This window comes from Eublepharis macularius, chromosome 1 (genome assembly GCF_028583425.1).
Source record: "Eublepharis macularius isolate TG4126 chromosome 1, MPM_Emac_v1.0, whole genome shotgun sequence".
Lineage (NCBI taxonomy): Eukaryota > Metazoa > Chordata > Lepidosauria > Squamata > Eublepharidae > Eublepharis > Eublepharis macularius.
The window spans coordinates 225653669-225676662 of record NC_072790.1 but is presented as its reverse complement, the minus strand read 5'-3'; the positions used below and the strand labels follow the sequence as shown (position 1 = coordinate 225676662).

General features: G+C 45.9%; 1 protein-coding gene across 1 annotated transcript; it reads right to left on the bottom strand.

The window, feature by feature from the left end:
* Positions 1–1449: 1449 nt before the first annotated feature.
* On the bottom strand, positions 1450–20543 carry LOC129326607 (solute carrier family 22 member 6-B-like). Its single transcript, XM_054974850.1, has 10 exons — positions 20154–20543; positions 17658–17761; positions 15728–15882; positions 15033–15201; positions 13632–13755; positions 10937–11052; positions 9818–10032; positions 7045–7153; positions 5323–5526; positions 1450–1603 (listed from the first exon to the last, which is right to left on the bottom strand). The coding sequence occupies exons 1-10, from the start codon at positions 20541–20543 to the stop codon at positions 1450–1452; spliced, it is 1740 nt and encodes a 579-aa protein (XP_054830825.1).
* Positions 20544–22994: the final 2451 nt, after the last annotated feature.

The window sequence follows — 22994 nt, the reverse complement described above, 5'->3', positions numbered from 1 at the left end:
ATGGGAAATCCAAACAACAATGCAATACGGTTAAGACTGAAATCCTAGTTCATTGGAAATATGTTATTAGCCTTGTTATATATCTCTTTTTGTATAAGCTACAGCAACAAAATTAAATATTTTTTTTTAAAAAAGACTGAAATCCTATACTCTGTTACACAGGAGTAAATCCTGTTGCACACAGTGGGACTAACTTCTGAGTTGATATACACAGGATTTCACTGTAGGGTTCTTTTGTCATATCCCTGATTCCTTATCAGAGTCACTTTAGAAAAACCATGATACACATCCATCTCACAACAATAAACGGAGAGACTGAAGTCTTGCATTTATTTTTCATCTGCTTCGAGATCAGAACAGCTTACATAAGACGACCATCTGGCCTCTGAGCAAACATAAGACCTGTTAGCTTTTCAGGGTGCCAACTTTCTTTTACTGCTCCTGCTCCTTTACCAGCCACCTGCCACACAGAAATCTTGCAAGTGAAGCTTATCTCCCCGCTTCAACACTCATCTCCATGCCCCGAAAAGCATCACCTGTGTCATTTCAGTGTGTCAGGCTCCTGTTACAGGCACAGGAGCCTAACTAGGGGAAAAGTTGGCAAACTCTCTAGCAATGTAATAGCCTCATGTGTCCTGTAGCCAAGCTCTTGAGGACTAGAACACAAGTCTCCATTTGGAAGCCTTCAAAAGCATTGGCTTTTGCTGGACCAAACTGCTTTCTGGCAAGTTGTGAAACTGACTTCCAGCCTGTTCCCACTTTCAGCAAAATGGAAGCCCATGTTTCCTGCAACCCAGTCCTATCCTCCTATTTTTTCATTCCTGGGGACACCTGCTTCCCTTTCTTGCCCCTCCTCCTTTCCCCACTCCCCTTTTTGGCTTCAAAATGCTATAGATATTTTCCTGTGTGGGTCTCTTTCTGACAGGGTTGCCAGCCTCCAGGTGGGGGCTGGAGATCTCCCAGAATTACAACTGATCTCCAGTCTACAGAGATAAGTTCCCCTGAAGGAAATGACTGCTTTGGAGAGTGGACTCTATAGCATTATACCCCACTGAGGCCCCCTCCCCAAATCCCACCCTCCAGAGGCTACATAAAATAAGGAATTAAAGATCTGTGTCTGCCAACCCAACTGGGATTTTGAACATGTGGTATTATTAGCCAGTATAGTGTAGATATATGAGTGATAGATATAAGCCCTTTTCAGGTGATACGTTCAACCATGAGGCTGAAAATCCTCATCTTGTACTTTTCAGGCAAGATGTCAATCATGTGTTCTGGGAGGGTGACATGTAGCATGTTTGCCTGATATGTTCAGTCAGACATATCGCCTAGAAAGGGCTATAGTGCTATAGGTATAAAACGCCGCAAAATGGCTGAGATTTTCATTTGTGCTTCCATTAAGGTGGTACATTGCAAACACCAACTGGCTTCCTTGGTGACCTCTGAACCTTAGCTACTACTGGCCACATCAGGGGTGTCTTTTTCTCCTGTGCTTCTGATAGGCCTGGAATCTGTGAACATTCTCATATCCAGGAAGACTCCATCTTGAATGGAGAAGACTTTCTCCTTGCAGTTTTCATCTGCCTTCTGTTGCTTCAGGTTCCTAAAGAGAGAAAAAGGGATCAGACTTCGCAGCGGATACCATGGGCCTTTGAAACAAAACAGATGGTAAATTTTCAGAAAGTGCCCCATGGGATTGCCAGTGCCAACAGTCAAGAGATGTATAGTTTATTCCTGATAACGTTGTTCCACAAACCACTGATTGAGCTGTCTATACTACAAAATTAAATCCAGATTCTCTTCTGCTGAAATGTTATGACTCCCACCCAGCCTATGAACTCTGAGAACTGTAACTTAACTGGAATAACACATGAGATTACACTAAAAAGCTATTCTAACAACCCGAAATATACTATGATTCTTTCTGGGAGTTAAGGCAGGTTCTAGCCGGCTTGATTTTATTATGTAGATCAGGGTTCCCCAACTTTTTCAATAGAGTTGCCAGGTTGTCCTGCAACTGTCAGGAGATCAGGAGGGTAGGTGAGCAGTGGGGTGGTGTCTTAGTGCCCCACTGCAACGATGTCGTTTTGTGGGGTGAGTGGGAGTGTGTGCGTGCATGCGTGCACTCTTTGCACGAGGGCCAATTCGGCCCAAAATATAGTGTGAGAGTTTACCCACCACCAGTGGCAACACTACTTTTTCAGCCTGAAGATACCGTTGGAATTCTGACACAAGGTGGTAGGTGCAACCACAAAATGGCTGCTGTGGGAGGCAAGCCAGCCACAAAATTGCTGGCACGGGAGGCAAAGCTTATGTTAAGGAATGAGGTTATGCATAACTCTAATGGTAACTTTTCAGCATTTCTGGCACAAGCTCTGTTTAGCAGTATGCCTTTTCTTGCATACACATAACTTACCCTCAGTGACAATCCTTGTGCTATGGTAGCAGCTGCTGCCAAAGCAACATTTTTAAAAAATTGCACAGCTAATCAGATCCCCCGTGCCCAAAAAGAAACCCTGCTGGGCAAAAGTCCCACCAACTTTCTACAGACACTTAGTGGGTTCCAGAAAAATGTGGAGGTGGCTGCCGTGGCACTCGTGGGTGCCTTGTTCAGGCCCTGATGTAGATACTCCAAACTTCATATGTTTGTGGTTAAACTCTGCTCTTACAGGCGCAAAAAGGAATGACAAAAACTACCAACTGTTGTTCCAATATGTTGATGATTTATTTGATCATATGCCACCTATTTTTACTACTTTTGATACTGTTTTTATGATCAGTTTTATTGTTATCTGCTGCTGTTTTTCAAGCTGTTTTGTGTTGGTTTTATGCTGGTTCTTTCAAGATTCCTGTTAATGTATCTTGGAATTGTTGCAGGCTGCTCATGAACCAGCTAAGAGTTGTGGGCTAGAAATGCTTAATGCTGAGGGGTGGGGCCATGGGTTAGTGCTAGAGTACATACTGTGCACACAGAGGGGACCAGGTTCAATGTCCACCCCTCATCTGTGAGACCCTGAAGAGCTGCTAACAGTCAGAGTAGACAATATTGCCCTCAATAGATCAGGAGCCTTGTACAAATGTTATAGTGAATGTTCATCCCATCCTACGTGTATGTATGTACATCTGTTTGTAAGAAAGAACCAACATTTGTTTAGATAAATGTGGGGTTTAAACAGCACATTCAGCCCTAAATATGTGGATTGTTATGTAAGAATCACTGAACATGCATACTGAGAAAAATCACAAACGTGGATTGTATGCACATCCTCTATAATGTGTTTTCAGAGTTGTACATAGCAGTGTCCACGGCAGTTTCATGCATTCATGAGAGTGTTCAGCATAAAGGAATAAACATCTTTGGAAGTGGCTTAGCAGGGGCAGGTCACTGAACCAGACTGAAACTCACTGAGCAACCTAACAGCAGCATGTATCCACCAGCCATTTTTTGCTTGCCTGACAAGCTGGGAATATGGATCTGGATTGATCTTCTTCATTATATATTCTAATTTTAACTCACATGAGAAGCTAACTCAATGCTAAAGCGCCTGTTGGAGTATAAAAGCCTGTTGTGATGGAATTAACATACTGCTTGCTAAACACACTTTATTGTGGTTGCTCTTGCAGATGCGACTTTTGTGAGATAACCAAAGCTTTCCTGAGGCCATGTACTGATCAAAGGTATATTTGTGGAAAGAGAATATGAAGCCAGGACTAATCCCGTCCGTGTCGTCTTTGAGCTAGTTAAAGTGTTGAGATTCTTCTCTGCTATCCTCATGTAAAGTTGCTGATCAGCAGAAGACTCCCCAATCCTTTTAACTGGAGGTGCCAGGGATTGAACCGGGGACCTTCTGAATGCAAGGCCATTCTGTGCCATGGTCCCTCAAGAATGTCTGAATATGATTAAAAATGGCTTTCACCTTTGGTCATCTGAACACCAACACAGCACATTCCATACAGTTGTTAATTTTTTTCTTAAGTGTGATTTTAATAGGTAACCTGAAAGGTACCAAGGCTGGGATTAATATCTCCATTCTCTGCGATGAAGTCCTCTTAATAAACTAGCCAAGTTTATTTGTACCACCTGAATTCTCTGTCTGTGCAAGGCATCAAATCTAGTGCCAAATCAGCAGCCCCTTGTCCCTCAGAACCTGAAAATGTAGCTTAGTGTCTTTCTAGTAAACAGTGATGCTTAATGTAATAAATGATAGTTGTTGGGGCCAAATCATCTTGGGAGCCATAACTCAAGGTTTTGGGGAAATAGAGGCTGTAATACATTAGAGAGGGGAAATGCGATTTGCAGATATTCAGAAGCATTTTCCAAATGGGAAACCAAAATTTTAGATTAGGCTAATTAATAAAATGGACATGAGCTTTAATTGTGAAAATAGGTTCCAGGGCTGAGCCCTGGCTCAGATAAAGCCTTGAATCCTTTTTCAAAATTTATCTATTTATTTAAAACATTTATATCTCTCCTTGTTTCCTCCGACTCAAAGTAACTAACAATTGAATACCAGATTGCAAAGACACCAAATGTGACAGTCCAAGTTAATAAAGCACAGATTTTTTTTAAAAAAATGCACAATTACAGATTTTAAAATGCACACAATTAGAAGAACACTCAGAATTGAAAGACTCACGGAGAATTAAAAAGCAATTAAAATTTATGATGAAAAGTTACATTATTTAAGCCTTTCTCTTTACTGATCACACTGAAGAAGGCTTGTGTCTTAATTATGTACAAATACATGAATTAACCACAGTGGACTGAGCTCCCATTCATAAGGTCTTTTCAGCGTAGCACTTGATAGAAGTCAGCTAGGGCTGCCAGGTCCTCTGTCCTTACCTTTCGCAGTGCCAGTTTCAATCTTCACGTGCGTGCGCTCTGGCAGAGGCGTGATGGCATCACTTCTGGAAGCTGGATGCGTGGCAACGTCACTTCCATAAGTGATGTTGTTGTGCTGGCTGTGGGAGCACTCCCGCAATCTGCACGGCTCCGATTCGGCCAGTTTGGGGCCTAACTTGGCCCCAAATGGAGCGCAGGGATGCTCCCGTGGCCAGCACAACAACGTCACTTAAGGAAATGACATTGCCGGGTGGCAGCATGCACATGGCATGTGCTCCTGAGATACCTGCCAGTGGCGGGCAAGTTCTGGGAGTTTGCCCTGTCCCACCGATCGCTGGGCGATTGGCAGACGAGGCAAATTTCTGGGAGTTTGCCAGCCACCAGCGGGCACCTGGGAACCTTAAAAGTCAGCCCATCTTCTAGATAATTTTTTAAAAACAAAATGGTTACGGCATTTAATTCCTATTTGATCTACTTACTGACTCTCCACATCTTCAATAGTATCAGGTAGTGGCACATTCAGAGTCTCAGGAAGGAAGCAGGCAGCAATGCCAGAGATGATGGGAGCTGCCCCATAGATGACAAGGGGTAGGGAGGGGGAATACTCGCTGGTCATCCTCACCAGGGGAGCCACAATCCCACCAATACGTGCCATGGTATTGCCAAAGCCCATTCCAGTCTGCCTGCCATGCAAAGAAGCAAGTTGAAAATGTATCACCTATTCTGCTGTTGTGGCTTTCTTTTTGAATAGAAAATGTGTGTGCCCTAAAAGACTAATTCATCTCAGATGTGTCATGTGCCGGCCAAGATTACTCAGTGGTCAATGGCACTCCGAATGTTCTCAGTGGTACTTGGGTCTTTTACATGTTTTTACATGTTCCATGGTTATTACTAGAAATAATAGTGATAATAGGAACTATCAAAGGAAACTTGTGTTAGTCGAAGAGATTAAGCCTGAGTGGATATGCCCATTCAGAATTCAAAGTGCTTCTGATACTTATGTCGAGTGTGACATGTAGTTTTAAAGGATAAAGTTTTACCAGGATGGAAGAGGGAAGGGTCTGATTTTGTGAGGAGCTACTGACTCTTTTGACTTCCTGTGGCTTCTGAATCAGCCTGGCAGGGAAAGGGGAAATCTGGCAGTTAACTCTGTGCTCTGTGTGGGGCTGATTCAGCCTGTTTGGGACCAAAATTGGCCCCAAACAAAGTGTGGGAGCACTCTCATAGCTGGAACGAAAGTGTCACTTCTGGGAGTGACGCTGTTGCGCCCCCTGGGAGTGTGCATGCCGCGCATGTTTCTGGGGCGTTTGCCAGTGGCGGGCAACCTCTGGGGGCTTGCCACCTCCTGCCAATCACTGGTGCATGAGGGGGCAAATGTCCAGGAGTTTGTCTGCCACTGGTGGGCACCTGGGAACCCTACCTGTGCACCATTTAATGAGCACAATTTGATGTGAATGTTTCCCTTTCAGACACAGGGCTGCCAGTCCTCCGCTCCCAGCCTCTGCCCCCTGCCATTCCTTATCTCACTGGTGGGGAGGGGGAAAGGCCCCAGAGAACAGGCCTGGGAGGCAAGAAACTGCCTGGGCCAGAGTACAGTAGGTGCAAGGACATCACTTCTATGACTGACATCATCACACCCGATGGGGGGGGGGCATGCTCCCGTCCTTCATAGGAGTCAATTTTGGCTTTGCATGCACACGAGGAGTCTAAAATGGCTAGCCCCAGATCCCCCACCCTCCTGCCGGGAGGGTAAGGGTAGCTGGCATCCCTAGGCTTACTGCTTTCCAAGAAGAGCAGGAATGGATTGTGTGGTGAAAATTGCCCTGGAGAAACCCAAGCTGAGTGGCTGTGGTAGTGTTATAAATCAGTTCTTCAGGGACTCTCAGCTCAGTAGGGCAACAATGGGCATTAGCTCACCTATTTCATTCTTCCCCAAACTGGCAGCAGTGCAGAAGGACACAGTTGATAAGCTGACACCAACTGTCATTGAGACAGAGGCCCCTGTAGAACTGGCAGACTTTTGGGGGTTGTGCTTCCTCATGGCCACCAGTGGTCCTCTAGAATTGTGGCTCACCAGGAAATTTTCCTGTAAGTTAAATGGACAGTCTGCTCCCATCTGGGGAAAAGTCCCCATCTGGAATCAGCCCATGTAAAATGGCTCACAGATAAGGGCTTTTGATAAGTGCAAAGCTGAGAATTACCTGATCACTGTGGGGTACAGTTCTCCAGTGTATAAGAAGACACAGTTGAAAGAAGCTGCCAGACAGCCCTTCCCCAAAACAGCAAAGACTGTTCGAAGGATCTGCATATCTGAGAAAAAGAGAAATTTAACATTTTGCAAGTAAATTTAAGTTGGAGTAAATATACTTCAGAAATTTTCCCCTGAATAAATGACAGCTACAACATTGACCTTGGAACGATTAACTTCCATTTTGCCCCCAGCATAAACCTCCTGTCCTTAATAGCTGCAGAGTTGCTAAATATTCCTTTTCAGACCGATCAGAATGCTTGTGAACATTCCACTGCCTCACCACTGTTCAACCAATGGCAGTGGGTGAGGCTTGCAGATGACAGGCAAACAATGAATCCCAAACTTCGGTAAGCATGCTGATGTAACCTTTATTGTATGGGCTCTATAAGGCTAATTTAGGAAGCAAACTTTCATACAAATGTAAGTTAAGAAAAAAAATTCTTTTCCAAACCTAACAATTAGAATGATATAACTATTTTTTCCTTTCTTTAACCAAACTCATCCCCACCCACCTCATAGAGTGATTGCTGTGAGGACAATAATAACACACTTTGTAAACTGCTCCGAGTGGGCGTTAAGTTGTCCTGGAGGGTGGTATATAAATCAAATGTTGTTGTTGTTGAGTGCAACAAAAACAGAAACTTTCAGCCAACAATGTCTTTGAAATCACTCAAGGTAAGCAAGTTCAACTTGTCAGATCCCACCAAGTGATAAGAGTCCTTTGCCACAATCCTTCCAGTTATGAAGCGACTGGAACCCAGGCCTCTGTCCTCCTCTTTGGGAATTACAGCCCTTATTCACGGTGATAAGAGCATATTAATTGTTATCAAGCTCCCCAGAAACCAGATTCTTCCTTAGCTGCCTGGCTACAGCTACTGAGCCCACCGTACTGGGCTAAACCAATTAGCTCATAAGAGTTACACTGACAGTCCCAGAAGAATTTTGTAAATGCCTGAAAATTAGGCATGGTTCTAGTACTACGCCCTGACCTAGATGGTCCAGATTAGCCCAACCTGGTTAGATCTCAGAAGCTAAGTAGGGTCGGCCCTGGACAGTATTTGGATGGGAGACAACCATGGAAGGCCAGGGTTGCTATGCAGAAGCAAGCCAAGGCAAACCACCTCTGCACATCTCTTGCCTTGAAGGCCCTATGCAGTCACCATAAATCAGCTGCGACTTGAAGACACACATACACTACTACTATGAGCAGATGAGCAGAGCCCTCCTTGATGGTAAGGCAGAGGAAGGAAAATTCAGTGAATGACATCACCATTTCTCAATCTGATTAGTTTAAAATGTCAGCAGAAACTGAAACTGGCATTTAAGGAGGAGTACCTGCATGTGATGACTCCAACTGTTGTCTACCTTTGAACGCAGCGGGATAAATCCACTCCACCGGGCAGGCAATGGGCTGTTGTCTGTCAGCCCATGACATGCAGCTTTCTTTCTTGTGCAAAGGCACATACAGCTGCTGCCCCTTGGGCTGAAAGTGAGGCACAACAGCCCATTGCTGGCTCAGCAGAGCTAACTGTTCTCATCTTTTACAGAGTAAAATCTATTGCACAGTGGCTTGGTCTAGGACTTATCTGAAGGGCTTCATAGAATAAGGGTTAGAAGGAGCCTTACAAGTCATCTAGTCCAAATCTCTGCTCAGTGCAGGAAATCTAAAGCTAAAGCATCCCAACTGATGCCTGTCCAGCCTCTGCTTGAAGGGAAAGCCCACCCCAAGGTAACTGGTACCACTGTCAAACTACTCTCACCATTTGACATTTCTCTGAGTGTTCAACCAACATTTACCAACCTTAAACCCAGATAATCTAATTTCTGGAGTGGGAGATGCACCCAGATGGGACGTACACCCATTTGGAATCTCTGCCTTCTGATCTAGAGACCCTACCATGTGGGTATTCTCTATAGTAAGCCAGTGGTAAGATAAATGCACTCTGTACTTGCTCAGGGACCCCCTTTCATCTATTCACAGCCCTGAACATTGGGAACAATTAAATCTTTATGCCACAAAGAACTGGGGCATATCTATACCACTGAAATAATTTTTTCTTCCCCAGGGAAGCCTGGGAATAGTAGGTCTGCAGGGGGGCTAGGAATCTCTTAGTAGACAATTCCCTGCATCTTTTCCAACTCACCATTCCCAGAATCCCCCAGAGGAAAACAAGATACCAGCCATTTCCACACATCCTTATAAGGATGTCCCACTCATGGAACGCTGGCGGTACCTCCGTTTGCAAAACAGTTGCAGGCTGTTTGGTTTCCGTTTTTTCGGCGCCTTTTCTGGGATCATGGGAAAGTGCGCTCCCAGAAAAGGTGCCAAAAAAACTGGAAACCAAACAGCCTGCAAACGTTTCGCAAACGGAGATGTCTGGATTCATGGGGAAAAGCCGCCAGTGTTCCGTGAGTGGGACGTCCCTGTAAGGACATGGAAATGGCCACAGACCCATATGAAGCTGCCTTATACTGAATCAGACCCTTGGTCCATTAAGGTCAGTATTGTCTACTCAGACTGGCAGTGGTTCTCCAGGGTCTCAGGCAGAGAGATTTTTCACTTCACCTACTACCTGGTCCTTTTAACTGGAGATGTTAGGGATTGAACCTGGGACCTTCAGCATGCAAAGCAGAGGCTCTGCCAGTGAGCCACAGGCCCTCCCCTAAAAACAATTGAAACAGCATGAAACCAACTTAATGCTTGTACTGTAGTGGAGTTTCACCTTGCGACACAAAGATGTTGGCCACAATGGAAAACCCTGCCAGGATGAGAGACAATGCCTGTGTGATGCGGCGGCCGAAGTAGCAAATCACAAAGAAGGCAATGAGCTTTGCTGGGATGTCGACAGCCCCAAAGATGACCTGGATGAGGTATATGCTGACCCCAAAATTCTGCAGGTCCATAGCCAACCCATAGTAAGCAAAGCTGGTGGAGAACCTGCAATCGGAATTAGAGAGAAATCTTCAGTCAAATGGAAATCTAGGCTTGCACCCCTGCACTTTTAGAGCTGCAGCCAGTTTCTTGTCTCTGTCCAGCAGCAGGGCTGGGCCAGACCTCTGTCTGATACCCAGGAGAGTCACCAATAGTTGGAGCAGACCACTGAGATAAAATGGACTGATGCGCAATGGACTGATTAGCTTGCACAATGTTCTGCATCACTTGGGGCGGCCCTGATAAAAAGGTATTCTATGCATATTGGCCCTAAGAGCAGACACTATTGGGCTACACGGACCAATGGTCAGAGTCAACCCCAGGGCTGCTTTATATGTTTGTAAGGCTTGCTTAGCCGCCTAGAATTCTTGTCTCCCTTTGAAAGTGCTAATAGTGATAAATAAATGGGGGCTTGGATGTGGGGTTCTAAAAGTGCATCTGTTTGCTTGGGCATGTCTGCAGCTGGCTATCCTGCCACGGTAAAGCCACGAAAAGCTCTCTCCCCATATTCACTTAGGAAGACATTTTCAGCTTGTGTCCCTCTTCATTATTCTCCTTTCTTGCCCCCCAAGAGCCCTGTGGTACAGAGTGGTAAGATGCACTCCTGCAGCCCAAGCTCTGCTCACAACCTGAGTTCGATCCTCGCGGAAGCCGGGTTTAGGTAGCCAGCTCAAGGTTGCCTCAGCCTTCCATCCTTCCGAGGTCAGTAAAATGAGTACCCAGTTTCCTGGGAGTAAAGTGTAGATGACTGGGGAAGGCAATGGCAAACCACCCCGTAACAAAAAGTCTGCCAAGAAAATGTTGTGATGCGACGTCCCCCCATGGGTCAGTAATGACTCGATGCTTGCACAGGGGACTACCTTTTCCTTTTTGCCCTTGCCCCTCACCTTCATTTCCCATTCACACTTACCATACGAAGCAAAGGCAGCAAGTTAGTCGGCGCAAGACTGGCGTATGCACAAGGTCAACTGCAGTAAAGCTTGATTTGGCAGAGGCCGCTTCCTTCGGAAGGTTGGCTGTTAGGACCTGCAAGGCAGACAGACGGGGTTTCAGGACATATCTAGTGTAAGAAGTGAAGGACTGTTATGCCGTACCTGGTCTCAGATTTCCAAGGGGGACTGTGAGACAGTCAGCAATAGAGTTGCCAGGTTCCCTTATCCTCCCTGGTGGGAGGGGGACACACCTGGCACTTACCTTTCTGGTCTCCATGCTAGTGCTCCCAACAGGCATGATGACATCACTCCTGGAAGTAATGTCATTGCGCCAGGTTGGCAGGCATGCTCCTGCCCTCACAGGGGCCAAGAAGCACAGGAGCATGCCTGCCATCAGGCGCAATGACATCACTTCCGAAAGTGACGTTGTTGTGCTCGCAGGGAGCATGCCTGCTTCTTGCTGGCCCGGGAGGTTTGATGTCTCCTGGGCCTGTTCCCCAGGGCCTTTCCCCTCCTGCCGACCAGGTGAATGGTGGTGGGGGGCAGAGGCTGTGGGTGGGGGAACCCCTGCCCCCACCTGGGGACTGGCAGCCTTAGTCAGCAAGACTGAGAGGTCAAGAGTCTGTCCATTCTTCCTTTCTATTATTCTGGAGCTATTCTTTTGAAATGTAGATTGTTTTCTCAAGGACTTTCCTTCCTTCTTACACCATACCTTCCTCTCTTTGACTTTCTCTTCTCCATCTTGCCACTATAGATAGAGGATATGCCATCCTGTATCCCTTGGCATCCTAGACTAGATAGATGGAACAGGATGCTATCTACCCTTTCCTATCAACAATGGAGTTCTTACAGCAAAGAACTCATACCATATATACTAATAGCCAAGTGGCCCTGATTGGAGGATACTTAAGTCTGGAGACTGAAGCCATGAACAGACAAGACAAATCTTCTTATACACCCAAAAAATACCCCAGGTTTCCAGAAAAATCTGAAAACTAAAAAAAATATTTATTATACTGGGGGGCTAAAAAACCCTGAAACGATAAAAAGAGCACCTGTAGTTTTAACTAGATGCCCTCAGTGGCTGTCAATCATAACAGTTAATCAATCATAACAGTTTAGCCAGTATTCCAGGCTTAGTTTCTGTCAGGAAATGTAAAGGGAGGGGATAGGGCCCATTCCTGGGCTGTTCTGGCATTTGAGGGAGGACTCACTGGGCCAGGCCCAGAAGCAACCACTGGATGACTTGATGCAACTAGACTTGCATGATTCACTCAGGTCTGGCTGTTTGCTACAGCCAGGCTGTTCACTAGCAGCTCCCCTCCCCCATAAAGCCCCAGTTCAGCATAGTGGTTAGAATTTCAGAGTAGGATCTGGGAGGTCTGAATCACCACTCTGCTGTGGAAGCTCACTGAATAACTTTGATCCAGTCACTCATTTTCAGCCTAACCTCCCTTTCAGGGTTGTTGTGAAGATAATATAAAGTCAAGGAGAACGATGTGAACTGCTTTGGGTCCCCATTGTGGAGAAAGGCAGTAAAGAAGTAAATTAAGAAATATAGATTGAAGATGGGGGGGCAGATAAAGGTAAGATTTTTAGCAGGTTTGAAGGAGAGAAGGCTGTAGGGAAAGGTGAGCATATGGAGGCTGCTAGGAGGGAAAGAGGAGAGAATGTGGGGAAGGGGATATAGGGAAGGGTACAGTACCCCTCTGTAGGGATTCCAGGTCCCATGGTGGGGGCAGAGATCCCCTGTTCCCACCCTCTGTCCCCACCACCACTCACATGGCTGGTGGGGGGCGGGAAAGTCGGAGGAACAGGCCTCCTGGGCGCGCGAAGAGTCAAGAAAAGGTGAGTGCCAGGTCCCCCCTCCTGCCAGAAGGGTAAGGGGACCTGGCAACCTTATCCCTCCGCAAGTCCTTGCAGGTTCTCCACTATGCAACTGGGCCTGGCTCAGCTGACAGCATGCAACTGGGCCACAGGAGAGAAGCTGCTAGGAGGAGGGGGGGAGTGAAGCCAGGGGGGCAGATGAAGGTAGGTGGGAAGGAGAGAACCTAGCAGGAAACGGGGAAGAGGCCGTGGTAGAGCAGGGAAGGGAAAGAGGACGTCGTGGATGAGATGCCCCTGCAAGTACTTGTGGGTCCCCCACTTGTTTCTTTTCTAAAGCTTAAACGAGGCACGGCGTCTGAGTTTGTTCCTCTCCATGCATGTACTCTCCAACTCAGGAACACGCACACACTTTTGCTGCACATTCTCTGCTACTCTACTAACATCTAGAAGAAAGTTTCCAACCTTGACGGACCCTCTGAGCCTGGGACCCAGCCTGCAAGGTCATTGGAAATCAGAGTCATGAGACAGGAAGGGTTCAGAGTATGGTTGCCAATGCCAAGGTGGGAAATACCTGGATATTTGGGGGTGGTGCCTGAAGAGGGCAAGGTTTGAGGAGGAGAGGGATCTCAGTGGCCTATAATGCCATAGAGTCCAACTTCCAAAGTAGCCATTTGCTCCAGGGAAACTGGCACAAATTTAAGAGGTGTTGAATTTTTATGACACAGAGAGGTGGTGATGGGATGCTTGGAAGTACAGAACTTGCAGAGTTTCCGTCTGCCAGCTTTCAACAGCACAGGTGCACCGCCAGACAGTAAGAGAAGGCAGCAACCCATCCTACATTCTTACCTCTAAGCTGAGCTTGTCCCCTTGTTCCTTCTGTCCGTTTATCTGTGCAACTTTTTGCAGCTCTCTTAGCGCTTGTTCCAGTTTGCCAGAAGTGGCATACCACCGTGCTGACTCTGTGAACCACCTGCATAAGAGAATGCGCAGGGTGGGAGGAAATGGGGAGGGGGGTTAGAGGCAGACAGATACAAGCGCAGCGGCACTGGCTGCATTGCTGTGCAGAAGGAAAGTCCTTTGCGGTGACGACCAATCCTATTTCCCGGCCCAGAAAACCACCCCTAGTACATGTTGTCTTTCCCCCCTCAAACAACGGTCCTATGCCTTTAATGGTTGTACAAAGCATAGAAATGAGATTGATGAAGACTTCCCCTGGTAGGAAGACTTTGCCTGTTGAACTGCTTGTCAATTCCGTTGGCAAAGGCACAGGAGTAGGTTTTCCAGCCTCCAGGTGGGGCCTGGATTTCTCCTGGAATTACAACAGATCTCGAGACAGGAGACATCAGGTCCACTGGAGGAAATGGCAGCTACAGGGGGCAACTTTTATCACATCCCCACTGAGGCTCCTCCCCTCCCCTCCCCTCCCCAAACTCCACTCTTCCTAGGCACCACCCCCAAATCGCCAGTAATTTTCCAAGCTGATGTTGGCAGCCTTATTAGAGAGACCCCCCCTTTTCTCTTCTTTCTTTCTCCCTTCACTCCATGTTACCTAGGGTTGCCAACTCTGGGTTGGGGAAATCCTGTATATTTGTGAGCAGAGCCTAGGAAGGGTGGATTTGGGGAAGGGAAGGAACTCAGGAGGTTATCATGCCATAGAGGCCACCCTCCAAAGCTGCCATTTTCTCTAGGGAAACTGATCTTTGGAGATCACTTGTATCTCTAGGAAACCCCCAGGCCCCACCTGGAGGTTGGCAACCCTACTTAGATTTGCCAACTCTGGATTAGAAAATTCCTGGAGATTTGGAGATGGAGCCTAGAGAGAGCAGCGTTAGGGGAGAGGACGGAACTCAGCAAGATATAATGCCATAGAGTCCACCCTCCAAAGCAGCCGTTTCTTCCAGGGGAACCGTTTTCTGTAGTCTGGAGATCAGTTGTAATTCCAGGAGATCCCCGAGCCGCATCTGGAGGTTGGCAACTCTATGTCCCCTTCTTCCACTCCACCCACTGCATCTTTGGCCTGGCTGCTCCTTGGGGCTTTGAAAGCCCTCCCTCCCCGGATGGTTATTTTACTAGCTCCCTCAAGAGCTCCCTCTAGTGTGCACTTTCAATACTCTTCCTGGCTCCCAACAATTCTTCATCCATCTAATGTGGTTTTGTAAGCTCTCAGGGAGCAGAGACTCCTGCATTCTGCTGGTGGTCCCATGCCGTGTCAAGCCCTAGTAGGACGCAGGCAAGAGTGACACCTACCAGCCATAAAGGAAGAAGGCCAGATACGGAAAGGAAACAGCCAACTGGAGCCAGCGCCAGTCACGGATGGCGTAGGCCACACCGGCTAGGACGAACTGCCCGATGCTGTAGCTGTACCCTGTCACCATACTGACAGTGGCCCGAGATTGCATTGGAGTCCACTCTACCGCTGGAAGGGGAAAAGTTAACAGAGCCAACATGTCAAGGCACAGGTACTTATTTATTTATTTTAGATATTTATATTTATACCTTTATTTCTTACCAGTGGGGACCCAAAGTGGTTTTCAATGTCATTCTCCCTCCTTTTTACCCTCACAACAGCCCTCTGAGGTTGGTTAGGTTGAGAATGACTGGCCCAAGGTCATCCAGCAAGCTTCTATGGCAGAGTACGGATTTGAACCTTGGTCTCCCAGATACTAGCCTGACACTCTAACTCAGGGTAAGCAGCCGAGATCAACACACACCAGACCAGTGTTAGAAAAAGCAAGGAGTGTAACAGACCAAATGCTAAAGGCCAGTTCTGCTCAAGCATTAATTCTGTGCTTTTGTTCTAAGTGTATCTGCATGTGGAGATGCTGAGAAGAAAATGCTCTTTGCACATGCTCAGAGGCACTTCCATCGTTTCAAACACGAGTTTGCATTGTGCTCTGTAAACTCCTTTCTCCCGCAGAACGCATCTGCCAAAAGGCACTTACAAAGTGACACACAGTTCAGTCCAACTCCTGAGAGAGCCATTCCTGACAGGAAACGAAAGATGCAGTATGCCGTAAAGCTGGGGGCGAAGGCGGCGCAGGATCCCGAAACAGCCATTTGCAGGCAAGACCAGATCAGCAAGGCTTTCCGGCCAAACCTAAGGCAAGGAGAAGTGAGTTGTAGTTAGGGTTGTGGGAGTCTCCCCGATGCTAAGCAAGCGGGATGTGGAGAACTTGGCAGCAGAGCAGGCTGAAAATCCACCTGGAAGCAGATGGAATCTCGTACTTTAAGAGTAGCCAGTAAAGGCAGTGGCTGCCTATATTTATTTATTTGTTGAGAACAATGCCCCCTCTCCAGAAATGGCTTACAAAATAAAAACATAATAAAAACATAACACAATCAAACTTAATAAATTATAGCTTGGTGTTAAAAACCCCTTCAGAACATTAAATGGCACAAAGGGAGCAGTTTAAAGCAGACTAAAAACAGACTGTAAAAGTGATGTTAAGATCTTGGGTTAAAGCAAAATATTTGGCCTGGCATCTAGACAGCAGTATAGGTGCTGGGTGAACCTCAAGGGAAAGCAGAGTTGTCAGCTGGGAGCGTTTAGGACACAGAAACTGGGGGAAACAACAGCGTATGATGCTGTGATGTCACTTTCATATGAGTACCTGAAAGTAATGTCATAGCATTGGTGATGTTCTAGGAAAATCACTGGGTAGGGTTGCCAGGTCCTCTTATCCTCCCAGCGGGATAGGGGGCCCCAACACTCACCATTTAAAACTTCTCACGTGCGTGCTTTGCAGACGCATGCTCCTGGGTGCACTGTGATGATGTCACTTCTGGGAAGTGATGTCATCATTCAGGGGTTGGGTGAGCTCCTTCTGATTCTCAGTGGGCCAATTTTGGCTCCAAACAGGCCTGATTTGGCCCATTTGGGGGCCAAATTGGCCCGCTACAAAGCATGGAAGTGCTCCCAGGGTGGTGTGATGACATCACTCCTAGGAGTGGCGTTGTTGCACCACCCTGGAAGCACGCTTAGGAGGCCTATTCCCCCACCTTTCACCCCTGCCAGCCAGGTGAGTGGTGGCAAGGGGTAGAGGGTGGGAGTGGGGGATCTTCTGCCCCCACCAGGGGACCTGGGATCCCTACCCTGGCAACTGGTGGGGGCAAGGAGGAACTTACCAAGTTGTGCGAGACCCTTGTCGGCAATGTCGTCATGTCACCACGACTCACTGATGTCACATCCAGAAGTGACTTCATCATATTGCCAGGACATCTGGAACTGCTCTGGTATTTGGGAATAATTCTATGGTTTTTGCTCAAATACCAGTGCTTTATCCAGCAATGTGATGACATCACTTCCAGCTATACAGGAAGTGACATCAGCAGGAAGTACTGGGTGGGAGCAGCTATCCCCCACCCTCAGCAGGGGACTGGCAACCCTCAACAGGGGCTAGAGCACAGAGACGAGAGGAAGCCCACCATGGCGAGCAACCTTGTAAGTCTAGGGGAAGAGCATTCCAGAGGAGAGGTGCCACCACTGAAAAAGCCCTGTCTTTGATCACCATCTACCTACCTCACTTCTAAAGTTTGGAGCAGGGCACAGGCAGTACAGTGTATTTCCTGGCCCGATCCGTTCAGAGGCTTCATAGTGCTGGGGCCTCATGTTGCACAAGCCTTTTCCCTAGAGGACTGAGCACACACAGTCCATAGTGGTTTCGCAGGGCTTCAGCTCTTCTGCTGGTGATATTAATCTGCTGTGGATGTTCTTAACCATGTATTCCTGATCCCACTGGATACTTAATTGATTGACTGATTGAGTTAAAGAATACCTTCTCCTCTAAATCTATTGATCTTCAGCTCTGCTGATTTCTGTCCATAAACTAATTTGGCTGAATGTGACAATTGAAATGAAAAGAAGCCTCTTACTTGTCTGAGAGGCCCCCGAACACGATTGCGCCCACGAGCACACCAGCCATGTAGACTGACTGAGCCAACTGCTTCAGGTTTCGGAAATCACACACTAAGTTCCACTGCAGGAAAAGGGGGGGGGCAGTTAATATAACAGTCCGCACATGCCCTGAAGGGCTGTATCTTCAATATTTGAAGTGGTAATGTTGAGTTGGGAAATGAGTCAGTTAAGATTTCAAAATTCGGTATCGGATAAACTCTTTGCTGTGTCTTGTAACACAATCCTCCATCTTGTGTTGCTTGGCTTTTATTTCTCATCTAACTTTAAAAAAAACAAAAACAAAATGCCATCTCTGTTTTTCTCTCTGTACTCAGAATCTCCCTCCCTCTTCTCCACTATCTCCGAGGTCTGCTACTTCTTGCATCTGATAAAGTTGAGTTTGGCTCACAAAATTTCAACTAGAATAAATGTATAAGTTTTAAATCTCTTACTTCTTATTAATTAAAACAAAACACACTAAATAGCACCTTGCCCAGTTAAGAAATCATACCTTTATAAAAGGAACTATATCCATAGCTGATGATAATAATAGCAGTACTAGAAGTGGTAGTAGTAGTAAATAATAATAGCAAATGACAACGATGACAGAGACAACTTCTTCCATGGAGTTCAAGGTGGGGCACATGGGTGTCCATGAAATTTGAGGTCAGTCTCAGAGATTGTGACTGATACAAAATTACCTCTCAAAGTCAAAGATTGAACAAAGATTAAAACTGGGCCTGATACAATATCTAGTACACAAAGGCAGTAATCCTAAGAACACTTTCCTGGGAGTAAACCCTATTGAATAGAATGGGACTTCTGATATTTGCTTAGTATTGCTCAAAACTGTCTTTTTTTCTACTGTGAAGGAAAGGAGAATAGAGTTTTTGGAAACATATTTGAGTTAGTTAGGCAGGAGATTTTTGTCTGTTTCAAATTTCATCATCTCTGCATGAGTATTAGGGTTGCTGATTCCAGATTGGAAAATTCCTGGAGATTTGGGGATGGAGCCTGGAGAGGGCAGGGTTTGGGAAGGGGAGGGACCCCTGTGGGGTGTAATTTCGTAAGAGTCCACCCTCCATGGCAGCCATTTTGTCCACAGGAACTGATGTCTGTAGTTTGGAGATCAGTTGTATTTCTGGGAGATCTCAAGGTCCCATGTGGAGGCTGGCAATTCTAACTGTATGTCACTGTGATTACAGGAACAGATGCATATTGGGGTGAGATATGATCCATTCAAAACTGCCAATCTCATCCTTCTCCACAAACCCACCCAAATCTCCACACATCTTTTTTTAAATATCAGAGATTGGGTTCCATTGGTATATGAATACAAATCTTTGGGCCAACTCTTGTTGCTTGACACACATAGGTCCTTTCCACATGTCTTTAAAGGGACAGCCGACTCACTGAACGCTGGCAGCTTTTCCCCTTGACTCCAAACGTCTCCATTTTCAAAATGATTGCAAGCTATTTGGCTTCCGAGGTTTTTTGGTGCCTTTTTGGGACCATGTGAAAGTGCGCTCCCAGAAAAGGTGTGAAAAAAATGGAAGCCAAACAGCCTGCAACTGTTTTGAAAATGGAGACGTCTGGAGTCTAGAGGAAAAGCCGCCAGCGTACGGTGAGTGGGCTGTCCCTTTAAGGATCTGTGGGAAGGACCTTATATAAGCTTTTGTTGTACACAGAACTCTGAGACTGAGTAACAAGTTTCAAAGGCTTGCATATTCCTGTGCTAACCAAATTTGGCCCAATTAAAAGCTCCAGAGACTTCCTTTTATAAATGAGCGAACTGCAGGACTGTGGAATGAAATCAGTCATCCAAATATAGAGCTGAAATGAAGGGAGGGATTCTCAAACCAGTTCTTCTCTTTTGAATTTGCTTGCAAAAACTCAAGTTGTATTTCTCTGCTTGAAGTTTTTCAACATTTCCAATTGAGGATGCTCTGAGAATAGAGGTTTTAGGGACTTCCCTTCCAAATACTGAATTTAAATCATTGCAATTTTGCAAATAAAAAGAGTAATTTGACAAATAAATGATTTACACAATTTCCTTTTAAAAAAACCTTCAAGTTACATTTCCGAAGGAAAAAATGTTAAAATGGTTGAAATGTGAAAAGTCTTACCCAGGTAGAAATTATAACCACATTTTGTTCATTATTTTGGTTCAGGAAAGTCAATCAAGTAGAACCCAACAATTTATGTCTTGTTAATTGTTAAAATATATTTATCCCCCACATTTCCCCATGGCCAAGATGGCTTTCACATTTAAATTTAAAACATACAAAATACAATAAAACCTCAAACAACCACACCTAAAATAACCTGCAATCTACTCCCCATTAAAAACCCTAGTAAATGAAATGGTCTTGGCAGCACCATTTCACAGGAGACCCATTTTGTCCTGATCAGCTCTTGGCTCACCCCCTTGTCCAACTGTGGCTTCCCAGCGATCACCCACGTGCTTCTCCTACCTCTGTTACAATGGTGGATGTAAAGACAGTCGTATCATATAGCCATCCATCTGGACAAGCTTCTGTCTCTGTGTCCTGTGGCCTTGTGGTGTTGGAGTTCAAGAATGGCCACTGGGTAGTGACAAACCGATGACATTTCTGCAAAGTCTTGTTGTCATCCATTGGGATGGAGGCCCTCAGAAAGTCCTTGCATTCCGAGCTTTCTGTCACATTAGTGTTGCATGTGTCATTAACGGGGACACTGCAGCGGTGGTCAGGAATGGCTGCTGTAAAGTTCTGTAGAAGGTTGTGGCACGCCAGGAGCACCATTGGGAAGACGAGCAAAACCACATTGATGACTTGGAAACGACCCATGCCACCAACTCGGTCCAAAAGTTTGGCAAAAGTCATGGTGGGCCTGAATTCGACACAGGTCTGGCTGAATTAGATGTGTGCTCGTCTTGCTGATCTACAGAAGCAATGCCAACAGCAAAGTTGTATATCGAGAGGAATATTCACAAGCCGGCTCACTGTACGCTTGGGGATTCAGGGGTACCTGTCGTAAGTTGCCTTGCTTAGGAAAAAAGTTTGCAATTACTGACCTGGTGGAAGGTGTCAAAAATCCAATCGGTTTCAGCTCTGCTGATCTGCTGGGGGCTTCCGTTGGTTCAAATTGTCTACAAACAAAATAGTTAAGAGGAGACGTCTTAGATTTCTCCTGCTGGTGAGCAAACAGACCAGGCTAACGTCCGGCTGTGTCTTTTGTCTTTGAGATGGATCCAAAGCCACGGAGAAGTTTTGTCCTTTTGGGGTGGAATTCCTGTTAAGAAGTCAGTCAGGTGCTCTTCCTCCTCTCGGACTGGCAGCAGAAGGTCTAACAGGGCACAACAGAATTGGGACCTGGCCTGGTGTTCATTTTTTTGTTTCGGATTAATCTCCTGCAGCGTCTTAGATGGCTTATCCAGTTTAATTGGACGCACTTCTTGCTGCAGAGGAATGAAAGAGAAAGAGGGGGGGGAATGGAATTCATTTCTAAAGAATTCAGCTGAGATGGTGGTGTGAGGTAAGCTAGTGGAGTCAGTTGGTGACAAGGGGAGCCAGTTGAAAGATGAGCTTTTTATTTGCATTTTCCAAAGAAAACAAGGTCTACTATGGCTGCTGTGCAGGTCCACAGTCAAATCCGTTGCCGCACTGGAAGTTGGGTAGTAATTCTTCCCCATTTGTCCATGGTCCCATTTGCCAAGTCTGTGCCTTGGTAACTGTGTCTGTACACGGTTACATGCTTGTCACAGTCACATTTTAGCTTTACAGGTATGCCACTAAGACATCTTAGGAATACACTGAAAACTTATCTATGGGCCTACTACATTTTTATCTCACTCTTCTTCCAAGAAACTCAGAGAGCAGCATACATGGTTTTCTCTTTCCCCATTTTATCATCACACCAGTCCTGTGAGGTAGGTGAGGTGGAGTGGGACTGACTCCTAGAAAGCTTCATTGTGATGTGGAGATTTGAACATGGCTTTCCCAGGTCTTAGACAGACACACGAACCACTATTCTCTCACCCAGAGTATGCAAAGTGGCCTTCTATTTCTTTTGCCCTGTAGCGACATTTGGATCTCCTGTTTTCACTCCATGTGTGGTCCTCTGGTGGGTCTGGGACAACCTGCAAATTTCTGTGCTAACACAGTTACTTGGTTATTTGAACTTGTGGCACTGACTAGCTAAGACTATAGGGGGGAAAGCAAGCAGGATTTAATGCGATCTAGTTCAGTCTTGAGGCCTCTTTTCAGTGTAAAGGGTGAATCACGATTCTTAATGGAATCTCTGCATGGACCATATATTATAATTACCAGGGAGAAAAAACTGCTCTAAAGATACGCAGAAGGATCCAGGGATGAGTGATAACAGAGCACCTGCTTTGCTTACTGAAGGCCTCAGTTTCAACCCCTGGCATCTTCATATAAAAGCATCTAGGAGGAGGTTGATGTGAAAGACCTCAGCCTGAGACTGTAGAGAGCTACTGGCCGTCTCAGTAGACATTACTGACCTTAACAGATCAGGAGATTCAGTATCAGGCGGCACTTTCAGGTGTTCATAAGTATATACGTGCAGAGAACCTCACTTTCACCAACACATTAACTGCAAATGGCAAGTCCCATTTTAGGATAGGATTTCCAAGTTATGGTGGGAGATACCCAAGCCTTTAAACCCTGGTGCTTCTTTTTTTAAAAGCCGAAAATGGCATGGCATGGCTGGCTGAGATAGTTAAGAGAGACATGACAATAGGCCACCTAGGTATGCATTCTTGAGTTTAGTGCATTTATTTGCTTTCTTTATATTTCTCCTTCCTCCCCAACGTTGAGCCAAAGTGGCTTACAAAATTCTTCTCTCTCAGAGATTAATGGAATAGTAAGCGAAGTTGTCCAATTCTGCCAAAGCAATGGGACATGGCTTTAAGCCTTATATTGGCTGCTTCCGTGGATGTTAAGTAGCAACTTACTCAGCAAAAAATTATGTTTAGGGTATATTGGACACTATGCACCTTTTAAGTAAAAGATTTAAGTACGGTATCCAGTTGTTGGCATTGGAACTTACCATATTAATTCTGTATTAGAATACTTATTATTTTGAGGATGTTTATGTATTTTGAAATTATTTTCCTGTCTCATGGAAGTTAACTGATGGTCAACGGAAGGTAGGGTTTCCAGGTCCCCTTACCCTCCCAGCAGGAGCGGGAGAGACCTGGCTCTTACCTCCTTCTTCCCTGAGTGTGGTCCTGCAGCTGCACAGTGACATAACTTCTGGTGACCTCACTTCAGGAGGTGGTGCTCCCGGTACCACATGTGCGCACGCAAAGT